At 35.3% G+C, this 17235-nt stretch overlaps 1 protein-coding gene across 2 annotated transcripts in view; it reads right to left on the bottom strand.

Annotated features, from left to right (window-relative positions):
* Nucleotides 1–2763: 2763 nt before the first annotated feature.
* Nucleotides 2764–17235, bottom strand: part of LOC137049368 (complement C1q-like protein 3) — a 34827-nt gene continuing 20355 nt past the window's right edge. Inside the window, exons 2-5 of one of the 2 annotated variants that reach the window (XM_067427916.1) lie at nucleotides 3848–4118; nucleotides 3639–3680; nucleotides 3412–3543; nucleotides 2764–3214 (exon numbers count right to left, since the gene is read on the bottom strand). In XM_067427916.1, the coding sequence (XP_067284017.1) occupies nucleotides 2934–3214; nucleotides 3412–3543; nucleotides 3639–3680; nucleotides 3848–4118 (726 nt within the window). In that variant the 3' untranslated portion in view covers nucleotides 2764–2933. Of the gene's footprint in view, nucleotides 3215–3411; nucleotides 3544–3638; nucleotides 3681–3847; nucleotides 4475–17235 lie in introns of those variants that run through there. The other variant, XM_067427915.1, reaches the window with a different exon arrangement.

Consider the following 17235-nt stretch of genomic DNA (forward strand, 5'->3'; position numbering starts at 1 on the left):
TCTCATGGGGATGAAAGACTACAATTCCCAGAATGCTTCGCTGCCCTGTGAGGCCATTCACAAAGCCACCGTTACTGGATTACAGAGACTATCCCTGCGTCCCAATTCGCATACTATCCATCCTAAATAGTATTCGAAAATAGAATTAGTATGTCCCAAATCGTAGTATGTTGAAAAGAGTATTCCAAAGATTCCCGGATGGTTTACTATTTCCAGTCCGAATTCACAGTATGGATCGATGGGCACTCTAACGGCTGATATTGCCCACAACCCATTGCGAGTTGGACGAGGATTCGATTAGAACTACAAACGCGGATAAAAAGCGTTAATAAACTACAAACATGACGGATGTGCGAGTTCGACGGATAAGTGGAGAAGTTTAGATAAAGGGGTTTGAGTGACCAACTGTCAATATTTAACCTGACAAAAATATATGTATTCAGTGTTGTCCACATTATATTTCACATGCAGCAGCATTGAGAACTTTGGTAATGACACGTTTGGCCATTAACTTTTAAATGCATCATTATATTTAAACTGCAAACACATGAGGAGAGTCTCTGACCACAAAGACACACACATGGCAGATCAACGAGCGGCTACATTTCTCTCCGATACGGTAGGAGATTAAACTGAATGTGGAGGATTTGATCTGTGACGAATCTGACGATGATTGACAGGGCAGATAAACGGTGACGGGATGCACGTAACTAAGCGACAGAGTCCGTTAAAGATGGCGAAGTAGTATGTCCCGAAGCTTGCATACTTTTCTGCTACACACTCAAAAGTATATACTTTTTCTTCACAAAAAGAGTACATACTTTTAGGACGTAGTATAAGTAGGCGAATTGGGACGCAGCATGAGTTCCTACAATTGAATACTGAACGTGTCTGTTCAATATAACGATGGAGTTGCCGCGTGAGTTTCACAGCTGACTACATTTAACGTCATAAATGAGTTGATGAGCTCTCGTGATGAGAGCTGAGGTAATCGCGACCACATTCGCGGCATACATTCACAACGCGAGTTCAGTTCATGCCTTTGGAAGCTTAACTTTCATAGAAATTAATTTGAGAAGTTAAAACACTTACATTGCTTAGCATCCGTTTAAATGAATGCCTGTAGCTGAGCTGTGCTGTAAGTGTGATCTCCTATTCCCCATGCACGAGTTGAAAACATGTGGAAATGGCTCCCTCTGCTGGCTGTAGTCTTTAGCCTCTGGGCAATCATTCCTCTCGTGATGCAAATATCGTCAATTTGCGTCAGGAATTTTTCCAGAAATAAAATGCATAAATCTCTCGTCTCAGGGGGATAAGAGGGGGGAGCACGATCATTTGAATATACTCCAGGGTTTCTATTGATACAAAGCCATATGTTAATCGCTGAAGTAACCCTTTAAATGCGGCCTATTGGGCTGGAGGTGTGTGCTTTTTCAATAGTGTGACTGGTAGTTCCACATGGAGTGGACCACAGTGTGCTGCGGAGCTAACAGAGACTTCCACCATCAGCTGTTTTCTGTTCACCATCAGCTCTGTTTCTGTTCTGTTTTCTGTGTTGGTTGATTGTTTGTAGTATTCTATATTTTTACTTGTTATTCAGTTTTTGTGTTATCCCCCCCCCCCCCATTGATCCAATTGATCCATGCATTACTGTCAGTCAGACAGACAGACAGACAGACAGACAGACAGTGAAAGCAACCTAATATAGCCACTACTGTCTATTTATTAAATAACTTTTTCCCATATGTTGTTTTAAAAGTTAAAATGTATCAGAATTTGCTAAGAGACCAAAATAAAAAAGATTTATGTATTTTGTTTGTTATCTAACATAATACATAATGTGGTACATGTGATGTCCTAATTATAAATAAAACGCCACCATTTTTTGCAAATCGCAACCACATAATCAGTTATTTTAATTGCTAAATTTGACTGATAAATATGATATCATGAGTGCTTCAAAGCATGCATTGTTGGGGAAATATTCATGAAAATGTGAGGAAAAGAAAATGCCATGTCTCTCTATTCTTTTTATTTATTTATGCAGGATAAAGAGATTCAGATCAAGGGTCACTAACAAGATACACTTCAATAATACAAAGGTATTTAACATTCTAGATTTACTATAGTAAAGTCACATGTTATATTCATGAGTCCTGTATGTCTCAGTAATGAAACTCTTTATACAAACTTACATGTATAAACAGCTCAGACTTTTATACGGTAATCTATTGCAAATTTCAAACACATATTAGTCCTCATTAATACAGGTTCATGTTAATTAGGGGTGTAACGATTCGTTTTAACAACGATTTGATTCGATTCGACTGAAATAAAACAGTCACACTGATTTAAATTTTTGGCTAAAAAGTTACTGAATCGATTTCAAGTCACTGAATCGTTTCGGATCATATCGTTCTAAATGAACCAATATCGTCCTTAAAGGGATAGTTCACTTTAAAATGAAAATTCTGTCATCCTTTACTCACCATCAAGTTCTTTCAAACCTTTATGAATTTCTTTCTTCAGCTGAACACAAGGGAAGATATTTTGAAGAATGTCAGTAACCAAAAAGTTAACTGGAGCCATTGACTTCCATAGTATTTTTTTTTTTTTCCTACTATGGAAGTCAATGGCTCCAGTGAACTGTTTGGTTACTGACATTCTTCAAAATATCTTCCCTTGTGTTCAGCTGAAGAAAGAAATTCATACAGGCTTGAAACAACTTGAGGGTGAGTAAAGGATGACATAATTTTCATTTTAAAGTGAACTATCCCTTTAAATTGTATCAACAACCTTAAATCGTGATACGAATCGAATCGTTGTTAAAACGAATCGTTACACCCCTAATGTTAATGATTCTTTGTGATTTTCATCTTAAATCATATGCTGAAGGTTCAACATTTCTGCAATCACATTTTGTAAAGCTCTAGTTATTTTAAGGGAAACAGTAGGTAACCACTGAAAGTGTTGTGGTTATTCTGGTTATCATATATCCTCCTGTCAGGCTGAAGTCTCACATAGACAACATCTCCAACCTCCAGGAGCAACACAACTCCATTCGAGGAGTTTATCGCAACCGCAGGCTGATCGGCATGGGCAAGAACCACCAGCTGTTTATTCTTAACAATTTCCGTCGTTGCTGGAGTTCCACTATGACCATAAACAGAGATTCTGAAAATGTAGGCTCCTTTCAGTGGGGCTGTGAAAAAACCTGAATCAAACAAGAAAAGAGACAGAATCAGCTGTTTCTTGTAGGATTGATTCATTGCCAAACACTGTAATAGTTTTGACAGATGGCAGATCATTTAATTCTCTTACACACATTACACAATTGCAGAGAGATCTGACTGAGCAGAGGGGATTTCATTACTATAAACTGAGTTTATGACTCATTTCATTGATAGTTACCTGTAGTTGGGTTGTAGGCGTTCCCTATGTTAGTGATGACGTTCTTGTAAGTTAGTGTGATCTCAGTGGGAAAAGGACCGATGTATCCACTGCCAGATTCCATCAGTGAAGCTGAAAAAGCAATCTCTCTGTCTGTTGTTTAAAAACATAAGCAATATTGTGATATATTACTGTATTACACTGAGAATGTATTCACTGAATTTAACGTCATTCAAGCACACTTTCACCTCTATTCTCCTTTCTCAACTCCTCCACTTGACTCAGAGTTTCTGTGAAGGAATAAAGAGTCTGTTAAATGACATTTACACTGCTTATTGTAATAGATAACAATTTACACAGTAAACACTCAACTTTACGCTGACATTTACTACACAATATACTGCATTGGTGTTTTACTCTGAGGATCATTGATAAAAGAGTGAATGTTTTGAGGTACCATCAGTTTTCTTCTTCAGCTCTTCCAGGATAAACGTCTGTTGTTCTCTCAGTCGCGTTTCTAAAGCTCTGATGTTATCTTTCTGCTCCGTGACAGTGGCGGTCAGATCTCTCACTGCCTCATGGATGTTAGGGAAGCCCAGATCGCTGTGTTGTTTGCTGTCAGCTGAAGCTTCATCTCTCAGAGTGTCTGTTTGAGGTGGATTCTGTCTTCTGTCCTCAGAGCTGAGCTGTAGATTGATCTCATGCTCATGTAGTCCTCCATTAACCTTCTGCAGGACGACAAACACAAACAGCAGCAGAAAACACACTAAACCCTTCATTCTTCTCTGATGTTTGTCTCCAGCGCTTGCTCTGTCATCCCACAGTCTCTCGTGTCCTTTTATACCCCTGATGTTTACCGCTGAAGTTATGTTGTAATCTTTATTAAAAAAAAAAATGTATGGACACAAGTTTTAACTTTCCCAAAGTTTCCAAGATCCTTCTCAAGGCCTTGCATGTGTAAGCTGTCCACCTTTTCCTGTCCTTGAAATCTAGCAAACTTGACCAAGATTTCCTTTTAAGGTTCTATGAGTAAAACCAGAGTAGAATCACAGTTCTTCATGTCCTTGAACACACATAAACAAACACACTTCTGTTTACAGGAAGTCCAGTTTCACTCCTTCTCATGGGTGCTCTAACACATACATAACTAACAATTACTGTACATCTCTGTATACTTCATATACTACATTATACTATACTACAGTAAATAGAAATAAAACAAAAATAAATAACATTGTAAGCATACATTGCGTAAATATGTGTAGCAAAGAGGCATCTAAAATAAACAAGGAGGCAGGGTAAGAACATTTCCTTGATATTAAACAACACTGTTCCCTTTTGATCATCCCGATTATTTTGCTGTTTTAGAAATGTATTTTTACATTTCATTAGCATTGTTGCACTTTCACAAGTACATAAGTACAAATCAAGAGAATGTCGACCCATACACATGGTTTGTTTTCCCATCAAGTTTTTAATAATTTATTATATGTTGTTTATCATATAGGAATGGAATAATAAGAAACTTCACTAAAAATGTAACTAGTGTTTTTCTATTAAAACAACAAAAAAATGACTTTGCAGTTGTGTTGCACTTTTGCAACCACTGTGTAACAATACAGTTTTACTGTTCATCGCTGAGAAGGTTTGATGGCAGATTTAGTCGAACAAACTTTAGTCATGAGTCTTAACAGAACACAGGCCGACCTAAGGACAGTTTAATTTAAGCAGAAAATATAAAATATGGGATTTTTCAGATCATCTGCACGCATAAGAGAGAGCGAGAGAAAGAGAGACCCCTAACACCTACTAACACCCCTGCCATGTCACAGCTAAATTACTAACATAAATCCTCAACCCCAACATGACATCATGACTTTGCGTAAACATACACGTCACTTCTAATGCCAAGTGGCGTGTTATCTGTACGCATTTCGAGCTATCCACGTGTATGTCTGCACCATGTGATTCTGTGTGTATGCCTACGCCGTGCGATTCCGCGTGTATGTCTACCCCTAAACGAATCATCATATCCGCGCGTATTTCTACGCTGAAACGAACCATCATCTCTGCGTGTATGTCTACCAGGCACGGCGTTATGGGTGGGCCTGACGGGCCTAGGCCCACCCACTTTTCAACAGGCCCACCCAAAACTTTTCTTTAAAAAAAATACAAACTTTTAATATATTTTAATTTAGTCAAAAAATGGTTGAGAATGGCAAATAAGCTCATAATTTGTGGTAATAGGCTAGTCTAAATGTTTTGTTTTTAACCATTTTTAAAAAGTTTTTTGAGTCTATTTTGATGTTTCTGCGCAAGTTCAGCAGACAGTGTGGTTCGAGATCGGCTATTTGTGAACGTGAAAATAATTTCCAGTAAAGGATGTTGCAGAAGTCGTTGTTTAAGTACCTTAAACGTGCGCGAACAGTAGGCCTATCGAAGTCATCGCTGCAAACAAGAGCTAAAGGAGGGCAGCAGGACACAACACTGCCTGATAACATTGCCAATCACTTCATGTACAGTTGGACCCGTCTTTACCAGTGTCAACTGAATTAACACCAAATAGAAGCACCATGCTTAGCCTATGTCTCGCCTTATGTCCCTCAGTAGCTGCATTTCCATTACAGATTTGCGAAAAACTTTTGCGATATTTCTTAAATGTCGATAAAAAACTATTGCGAAATGACAGCGTTTCCATAGCTGCAGTTATGCGACTAAAACATATTACTTTCCTCTCGCGATAAGTCATTCCAAAATGATGGCACTTGTTAGGTTTGTACAGGTATATCCCATCCACCCCACTAGCCATTATTTTTATTGGAAGGAGACATGTCCAATGTTCAAGCATTAATGGCAAGGAAACCCCCTTAGGTTACTTAAGCGGCACATATATGAGGTGTGTGTGTGTGTGTGTCAGATCTGCTTCAAGGTCTTCATGATAATGTAGCATTTCTGTGTTTAGAATCCAGTATTACTGTAATTCTATATTGTCTTGTATGAGTTTAATAAAGAACTCCATGTCTTCTCTCCAATGATCGACTTTTACGCGGCAGGTTGACGCATATAGAGAAGAGCGAAATATTTGAATTTGCATGGTAACTCATGTTTTTTGTATGTTTTTTTATACCACTTTCGTTATTTTGGCTAGACATTTCGTTTGTTTGGCATAAGAACAGCATTTAGAAATGCTTTGGAAAAGAAAAAAATGGCATTTAAAAAACATTTTTTTTTTTTTTTTTAAATGAAGACATCGTTTGGTGAGTGCATGCAAAATAATTAGTTCCCTGAGTCCACAAAAAAAAATAGACAGTTTATAGTTTATAATTATGTCTTGAACTTATTTGAACTTATTATGTCTATGAATTTTGAATTGTTTCTATGGGAGTTTTCTATGGGAGTTTTTGCGAAAATATTTCGTTTATTAAATGCCAATTTTTTCTTTTCCAAAGCATTTCTAAATTCAATTCAAATGGCCATCAAAAGAAATATCTAGCCAAAATAACGAAAGTGGTAAAAAAAAAAAAAAAAAAAAAAAAACATTTGAGTTAACATGCAAATGCATCAACCTGCCCCGTAAAAGTCGATCATTCTTTACAGATGACGGTTCGGTTTGAAGAGAAGACAAGGAGTTCTTTATTAAACTCATAAAAGACAATAAAGGATTACAGTAATACTGGATTCTAAACACAGAAATGCTACATTATCATGAAGACCTTGAAGCAGATCTGACACACACACACACACACACACACACACACACCTCATATCCGTGCCGCTTAAGTAAATTAAGGGGCTTTCCTTGCCATTAATTGTTGGATAACACACCCCAGATAGCACACGTACGTCGCGGAGATGTCTGTGAAAGATCGTAGCATCTGTTAAACATCGCATTCCTTGTTTTAAGATCGAACGTTTTTATTTTTTAAACGTGCCTTCTTCGTTACCTCTAAATGACGTCTGTACGATGCATCTTTAACATTCCAAATCCGATGTTTGAACGTGCTGCTGCACGCACCGGTGGCTCGAGCAAGCAAGCAGATCAATCAGCAGCGAACTCGGGTTTTCAATGTAATTAAAAATCATTAATAATTAATTTGTTCACGTTCGAAGCTTTTTGACAAGCATTGAATGAAAAAAAAAAACATTCTGTAGAGTCCAAAATTTCCAAGTATCCATTATTAAAATGAAAGAAAAAAAAAAGAAAAAAGCTGTATCATGCCCTTACTTCGAAATGTTGCATGGATTAGTATCACTGTGTGTTTATATATACGTACGCACACACAGTGAAACGAATCCATGTATAAATCCATATATTGCTTTCTATATATATATTCACACACACACACACACACAAAAAAGGATACATTTGTATTTATACATTTATGTATATGGACTTTATAATAATGCTCTAAATGATGACAATATTTACATACATTCTCCTTACATGCTAACTGCAACTCTACCCACTTTATTATAGGTGTGGTTCACATTTCTTGACAACAATTGTAGATATTTAACAGTGACAGAAGCCTTTTGGAGAAACTACTATAAAAATATGCATTTGATTCAATTGATTAAAATGTTCAATGGATAGCCAAAATATAGCACACAATTTAATTCACATTTGTATAGCACTTTTCACAAAACATTTTCTGTAAAGCTGCTTTGAAACAATGTCAACATTGCAATTTAGAGTGATCTTTTATCAGAGGTGACTGTCTAAGCTATGCATTTTAAAAATGACATGTACATATATTATGTTTACAAATCATGCATATAGCTAACAATAATTAATTGATATATTAAATTAAGGCAGAAAATAATGTGTTCATTGAGGTAATGAATACATGTTAAATTATTAGGATCTATAGAAAAATGTAGCATTGGTGTATGTAGATGCAGAACTGTGTCATCTGAAGTTCGTGCAGGAGTTGAGTCATCTTTTCACAGGTGTCGGTCATCCTTAAGTCTTCATAAGAGGCTGCATCCAAACTGACGCTAATGTACTTTCTAGTCACACTGGGACAGGCATTAAGAGATAAAACAAAAGCAAAATGGAGATTAAGCATGGCTGCCATTCATAACATTTCACAAAAACGTGGTCACGAGCAATTGATCTGATATAACTTGACTACAAGTATATGAGATGTATTATGTAATTGCTTGGCTAAAGATATGCGGCTTCAGTCTAGATTTTAACCTATGCCCTGTCCAAATACCCACACTTGCGATGTTGGCCACTTGAGAGTACGTGCATGTGACCGAAAGTAAGGGCGCAAGACTTTTTTCCATGCCATAAAAATGCCCAAGTGCAGTGCCTTTAATGCATCACACATTAGGGATCTCACAAGTACCAGTACATCAGTACCAAGTTGGTACTGAAATTAAAAAAATGTGACGATACCAGCATTTCTGTAGTACAGACTCCCGTGTATATCTGCAGCTGCGTTCAGTCGCTTCTGTGTTAATCTAAACGCAGGGCTCTAGACTGAAGCCAATTATATACTAGTGTGTGTGAATATTAAACTGCAAAATACTATTTAAATAGTACTCCTGCATGTTGTGCTGTTCTGTGTTAATGACGGGCGCCGATGCACGGGCGCGCATGCACTCGTTGTCTTTGTAGGCTCTGCCAACTTCTGTGTCACCATATGAGGATCACTTCATGAGAATCAACCGTTTCATTCGAGAAAGCGTCATATGAACACAGACACTCAAAGGCCTTCGTGGCAACCTGTCAAAAAAGTTTGGTGTAACGTGAAGAAACTGACAGAATATATAAGGCTACTGTTGTAGAGCAGATTTAGCTACATCTCTATTCACTTGATCTTTAAAAAATGTTTAGTTTTAAACAACAGCCTTTAAATGTTTACGTGATTATCATCATTAATAAACGTATTGAATTTAATAATATTTTTGAAAAATAGTTAAATACAATAAAAGTTTATATTATATATAATTTTTGGAAGTACAATATTATATTATTGCAAAGATGAGTAGGCTGTGTATTTTGTACATCATTTGTAACTGCTTTTTATCACTTAAAGCACCACCATAATTCTAAAATTGTGTCTTGTTAGTAAAATAGCAACCACAGAACAGAAATAACTAACATTTAGAAGTGTACTTTTAAAATTCAAAGGATTGAAAATAATTCAACAAGTTTTATTACATGAACCATCATGCAACTAGACAAGTGCTCAAGTGCAAAGACTGCATATTTGGGCAGGGCATGGGTGAGTTAGTCTGAGGCTCTGAGCCCTGGACATTATCAGAAGGTTACACATACACACGGTTCAGTTTGTCAACTGTCTGCAACATAAAAGTGACTAATGCTAGGGCTGCTCGATTATGGGGGGGAAAAAATCATTATCACGATTATTTTGGTCAATATTGAAATCACGATTATGTAACACGATTATTTCACATGACTTTGGGAATGTGTTGTATTTATTAAAAAGACACCTTTCAAAAGTTCTTAAATTGAAATTGTAACATTTGTTGTACTTTATGAACTATTAAAATAAATAATATAACATTTAAATCAAAGTATAAAAGTATTCAAGTAAAAATAATACCTACAAATAAATAAGATCAACAATAAAGTGCACTTACAAAATCTCTTGAAAACAAGTAGGCAACATTTTGGCAAAATATATTCAACAAATTCCAGCTAGTAACTCGATCAGAATATTAAAGGCTGGTTCACCATCAGCCCCCAGAATTAACAGCAAATAAGTTATTTGAGGAAATACGGTAAGTATGGTCTCATTTGAAAGCAGACACTTGGCAGTTTACTGTAAAGTCAAAATTATAATAATTTTTATAGTCAAAAAGATCTATAAGCGTCAACGTTTTGTACAGTTATTAGTAATTTATTTGTATGAAATACAAAAAAATACTGTAAATAGTAAGAAAATATATATATATTTTTTTATGGAAGTGTTTTTTATGTTTAGACTAGGGCTGCACGATTTGGGGAAAATATATAATTGCGATTATTCTGGGTAAAATTGTGATTGCGATTTAAAATGTGATTATTGTGATTATTGTTATTATAATTTTTTTACAAAATGAAAAGTGTGTGTTTATAATATTTTGTGTTTTTATATTAATGTGACTAATAATAATTATGATTATTATTACTGCAAAAAATATTTTTAAAAATAAGAAATATTACCATTACAATAACATTTTCATAATTACAAAAAAAAAAAAAAAAAAAAAAAAAAAAGAGAGTAGGTCAGAACAAATATAACTATATAATACTAATTATTATTTTTTTTTTTTGTAATATTTTACAGAAAACATTTTACACACACAAAAAAAAACTGCTTGGTTACCTATTAATATGCAGACAGCCTATGACTAAAAACATTAGAAAGGTCTAAGCCTATGGAGTTATTCTTAAAGTCTGTCTTTAATATGAAATATGAACCTCTTGTGCATCCACTGTGGGGGAAAAACTCCTGTACATCGAAGAAAAACATGGATTGTCTAACACATCTATAATTTTTTAAGTTTATTAAGTTTTAAAATGTATTATTCTTATTATTGATTACCCAAAAGTTTTTTATTCATACTCAGGCATGTGATTGGCTAAGGACAAAAAAGCAGGTAAATATACCATATTTTATAATATGTATACTTTCTTTCTTTATTGTTTGTTGCTTAAAATAAAATAAAATCGGAAATCGGTATCAGAATCGGCCACTTTGCTTGAAAAAAATCGGTATCGGAATCGGCCATGTAAAATCATGATCGGTGCATCCCTAAACGTTATCCATGTTAAATATAGAACCGGGTCCCCAATATGTAAGAATGTTTGGCAAAACAGTCATGCATTTAAGGGTTAAGCTATGGAATGGCTTCAGATGACTTTGTCACCCAAACTGACGTGAAAAAAGCGGGGGGCGCCGAAAAGCGCGCTGTTTGCATATATAGCTAGTGCTAGCAAATACAAGTAATGTTAGCTGTCAAGTTAATGTTAAATGCAGCTTAAACATCCTGCCATAGTGGAAAATCAATCAAAATCGATCATCTAATCAATCGACAACAAAGTCAAATTAGTAACTTATGGTTATATATAGACACAAGCAATAGTATACCCAGATCATCCGATCCGGTGATGTTCTTGTCATGATACAGTCCTTGTTGCCCATCCCGCGATCGTGGTTTCGACCCGGGTTACCATGGTGACGGCTGTGAGATGACGGTCAACCCACCAATCCCCCCCGCCCCCGCCATTATTTTTTGTTTTACAGATCTGCATGATTTACGTAGGTCACATTTTCAGGTCGGAAAATCCGGAATTCCGGATTAATCCGGAAAAATCACATCCCTGATACTGAAAGCCAGGGCGCCCTCGAGAGGAAAACGCCACATTTGCCTCAGAGAAGTAATTGACGTTAGTTTTCAGGAAATCCATGATGTGAAGCTAACGCTGTGTAAACAGAAGATAGAGACGCTTTGATTAAACATGACGACAATAAACACGACTGCAGCAAAATATGGAGTATTTGAGTTCTTCAAGCCGTCAAGGGTATTTTCATAGTAATAAAGTGTATTATAATGCAGTGCTGATTGACAAACTTCGTTGTATAGAATACTATAACATAACGCGTCGTCTGCCTCACTCTGATGAGAAGCCACATCAGCTCACACACACTCGACTGATGATATGAAGTGAGGTAAACATGTTATTAAACGTCTTTTGTTGAACAGGTTTATGAACGCTTCACTAGTTTGTGAAGATGTCTGACTCGTGTTGCTTTTTCAAACGCACGTTATAAGCGACTCAAACTCGCTGTCTTTCAGATGGAGCAGCGTTTACTCCTGATCGCAGAGCAGCTCTTCGCTAACACACTGGGCATTTATTTATTTAATTAAAATCTCAGCCTTTGAGCTTTCATAAATCGCACACAAGCCAAATCGCGATTGCGGTTCGATTTCGATTAATCGTGCAGCCCTAGTTTAGACAGTCTAAAATAATGTAAAAGAAAAGTTTGCACGTTTTATTTGTCATATTTAAATATTCCATATTTTAAAGCATCAATCTGATGCATTTTGAAATGTTTCTTTGCAAACCTGGGGAGAGCTGGAGAAACTTAGTTTTCAGCCATGAGTCAAAAATTATAATGGCCTCCTTACTAAGAACTATGCAAGCCATTTCATGCCAGCCTGTCACTGGGGCTATCATTTACAGTATATGAGGCACAATGTGGTAAGGGCATCACAAATGACTTAATGCACAACACCCACAAGAGATGGTGGACATACTGGCCCTCATTTATCAATCTTGCGTAGAAACGGGCGTATATGTTGGCGTAAGATTATGAGTAATGAACCAGGCTGGGAGTTTTTAAAAGCCTCAGGAATCTTTTGCAGGTGTTTAGAGTTAATTAGTTGATTCAGATGATTAGGTTAATAGCTCGTTTAGAGAACCTTTTCATGATATGCTAATTTTTTGAGAATTTGGGGTTTTCATGAGCTGTATGCCAAAATAATCAGTATTAAAACAATAAAAGACCTGAAATATTTCAGTTGGTGTGCAATGAATCTAAAATATATGAAAGTTTAATTTTTATCATTACATTATGGAAAATAATAAACTATCACAATATGCAAATTTTTTGAGAAATAACTTTTTTGTCAGTCTGAATTATTTTCAGTCCCAGTCCGTGCGCAGCTGCCGGGCCTAACCCTGAAACGTCAAGTAAAGCGCACAGGCTCACAACTGGAGGAATACATATGCCTACAAATCAAATGCTTGGTATCACACAAATTAAACATTTAAGTCCACGTTGCACAAAAATAAACACTGAAGTTTATAATTACTATGTTGTTGTTGTTTTACAGTGCCAAGGTTATTATAGTTTCGCTTTTTTAAATTAGTTTTTATTTTATTATCGTTTTCAATTTTGCTACAAATTTCAGTTTAGTTTTAGTTAGTTTTAAATGGTTTTGCTAGTTTTAGTTTAGTTTTTATTTTGCAAATACATTTCTATTTAGTTTTTATTTATTTAGTTTCAGTTTTAGTTTTAGTAATTATAGTTTAGCAGAGTTACCATAATGAAGTGTAAAGACCAAATCAAAGTTTTTCATTTCAGCAAAGTTTAATTAACAGATTAGAGTTTAATCTTACTAAACATCCTTAAGTGAAATCACTTGATAAACGAGCATTATTGTTTAAACCCAGGACAAAACATGCATAAAGTTGGGTCTTCACCTTTGAGCAAAAAAGCTTGAGTCAAACTATGACCTATACAAACAACGATCTGGAGATTAAAAATGAAAGAAATTATATTTTGATATTAAAAAATTATATTTGATATTTTTGACATAGGCTAATACTCAGAGGATCTATCTTAAAGAACAAAATAGATGCAACGTAAAATATAAAAGTAAAAATTATAAATTCCAGACAAACTCACTCATAACAGATGAAATATTGTTAAACAATTAAAAGCTTCTTTTAATTTCTTCAGTAGTACAATGTAGGCTAGCAGTTTTGCTCTGTGTGTGTGTGAGTGTGTGTGTGTGTGTACATGTTTTTCTAGCCTGGTGAGGACTTCAAACTGAATGCACACAGACTCATGGGGACTCGTGTCACCGTGGGGACCTAAATTGAGGTCCCCATGGGTACAAAAGCTTATAAATCATACATAATGAGTTCTATTGAAAATGTAAAAATGTAGAATGTTTTCCTCAGCTCACTTCACGCGCAGTAGCGCAATATACACTCCCTCAACCGCCACAGTCAGATTTTCCACCACATTAAAGAGAGCTTATTAATAACGAAAACGAATATTTATTTTTGCTAATTATTATTTTATTTCAGTTAGTTTTTTAGTCAGAGTAGTTAGTTTCGTTTAGTTTTAGTTTTTTATTTATTCAGATTTTTAAATTTTATTTCAGTTTACGAAAATGTTTTTTGACCAATAGTTTTAGTCTTAGTTTCAGTTTTCGTTTACGAAAATAACCTTGTACAGTGCACTCATAATGTAGCTTATCTTTGTCAGTGCGTTTTGTGGTGTTAGAAATTGTTTCAAAACGAGCGTATACCTCATGAATAAATGCTGTGTTTGTGGTGTGCAATAGCGGATCAGTTGCGGACTGCAAACGCAGCATAAGTAAAAACACAACAGGGTGTGGGGCTCCTGCAACGCACACGCAACGCAACACACACTGCAGACGGAGTATGTGTAAAACGGGCGTCAGGCAAGATTTTACTTGGTACCCGTTGTATCAAAGTTTAGCACTAACATTACATGTTATCAGTCTAAGTTGTGGAAAGACTGATACTGTTTTATTTTTGTAATGCACGTCGTTGTTTTATATGTTGGTTGTGTTTTAAAAATTGTACCCTGAATCCAGTTCATTCTACCCCGTCATTGTGTTCATGATATGTGTGTGTGTGTGTATATATATATATTTATATATATACACACACACACAGTATAGGCCAAAAGTTTGGACGCATTACTATTTGTAATGTTTTTGAAAGAAGTTTCTTCTGCTCATGAAGCCTGCATGTATTTGATCAAAAATACATTTAAAAAAATGATAAATGATAATTTGAAGTATAATAAATTGAAAACTAAATATTTAAAATTGTTATATTTCACAATATTATTTTTTTAAATGTATTTTTGATCAAATACATGCAGGCTTGATGAGCAGAAGAAACTTCTTTCAAAAACATTGTTTCAAAAAAATAGTAATGTGTCCAAAACTTTTGGCCTGTACTATGTGTGTCTATATATATATATATATATATATATATATATATATATATATATATATATATATATATATATATATATATATATATATATATATTATATATATATATATATATAAATAAAAATGCAAACTGACAAGTGGTGGAAAAGGTGAAATGTTTCCGAATTAAATACTTTTAGCGAGATATGGGGCATTGCCTCCCAGCAGTTTCTGTTTTTAACACGTAAACAAAGCAATTTGCCACTCTGAGAAAATAAAAGTAAAAAGTAACATTTTCTTCAAATAAAAAACATTTACACTATAGCACTGGGCATCGTCACAAATGTGCATCTCACAGCAACAAGTTTGTTACTGAACGATATAGCGTTTGAATGAACGACTCAATGACTCAATCATTAAGACGGTCACCTGCTGCCACCTACTGGAGGCTTAGTTTCACATACTTTGCAACAACACTTTGTATGTATTGTTAAAATTTAACAATATAAAATGAAACCTAAAACATAGCATATATTTAATAAGATTAGGGAAAAATATATTTTTTTTAAGGCTGATGAAAGTTAAACCATACAAAAACAGCACCTACGCCACATTACAGCCTAAACACAAATAGCAAGTGTATTGCATCTAATATTAGTGCACAAAAACACTATTCATTAACAAATTGCTGGTGTTTGTTTTCCAGTAGATGGCAGCAATCTCCCACTAAACTATGCACATTCATGTTTTCACCATAAATTAAAGGGGGGGGGTGAAATGCTCTTTCATGCATACTGAGCTTTTTACACTGTTAAAGATATGGATTCCCATCCTAAACATAGACAAAGTTTCAAAAACTAATGTTGGGCGTTTGATGGAGTATTTCTGTGTTAAAAATACTCCTTCCGGTTTCTCACAAGTTTCGGAGAGTTTTTTTCGAGTATGGGTCGACTTGAGTTTGTGGTTTACGATCACTTTTATTGAGTTTGAGTGCTTTCAGGTATATCATACTTTAATTTGGACATTATGCGAGATGGCAGGTGAGATTAGCCTTCACTTTCATGATCACTTGAGAACTGTTAGCTTAAGATAAAATCCGTTTTATGTGTCTGTGGTACAAGCAGAAAGATCCTCACGCCAATAACAAAATCTTATTGGCTGCCATATGAGTTGCAGGTTTGTCTCATTTGTAGTTGTTATATAACAAACTATAGTCAAATTAGCAAAAAGAAAGTTGATGCAGTTAAAAACGAACAAAAAAAAGGTACCTGATAGTGGAGTTTGTGGGAGAAGAGACAACTAGACCTGTAGCCAAACTGATGGTACTCAGATGGCCAATCGTGGTGGCCTCCATTGAAAGACCGGTTGCCGAAGAGTGTCAGGATGAAGACGACACCACAGCCAAACATCAGAACAGATTTCTGAATCAGGTAAGCAGAACACACATTACTAAAACAGATGGCAAAGTCTAAAAGCCTATTTTAACAACATTTCCCCCCCAAAAAATTATGACATTTATTATTAAAAAGTTAAACCTCCTTAAAATGATCTACTTTAAGCTAGTCTTATGAAAATCTCATAAATAATGACTTCTTACATTACGTACAAAATACAAAACAGACGAGCAAGAAAATCCTTGGGGTGAACACCACTGATCTATCAACACCCAACTAACTTTCAAGGTTTAAAAAAAAAAAAAAACGCACACATACAATAAGCACAACAGTATGGTACTCCAACGGATGTGTGGCGAAGAAACATTTATTAACCATTATAAATACAGTAACATGACTAAACGCTCATTACGTCATTGGGGTTCCTGTGATACTGTCAGCTGTGACGTCACCACAAGCCATTTGTAGCAGAATACCGTTATTCATTCATATCAGATGACCGTTATTTACTACAGTAACCTACACTCGACCTATGTCCCCTCAACATTTATTTCGCAATTTACCTCAGTAATCTGTAAATACTAACATTTGTAAGTTATAGCGTTCCTGTTTGTTAATTATTACGTGTTCGGTTTTTTTATATATATATTTAAAGTTTTATTTGTTTAACGTTAAGTCGGCTTTTCAGGCAATTTGTTGGTAAGTATTAATTAACGTTAGCCTTTTG

This window comes from Pseudorasbora parva, chromosome 20 (assembly GCF_024679245.1).
Source record: "Pseudorasbora parva isolate DD20220531a chromosome 20, ASM2467924v1, whole genome shotgun sequence".
NCBI lineage: Eukaryota > Metazoa > Chordata > Actinopteri > Cypriniformes > Gobionidae > Pseudorasbora > Pseudorasbora parva.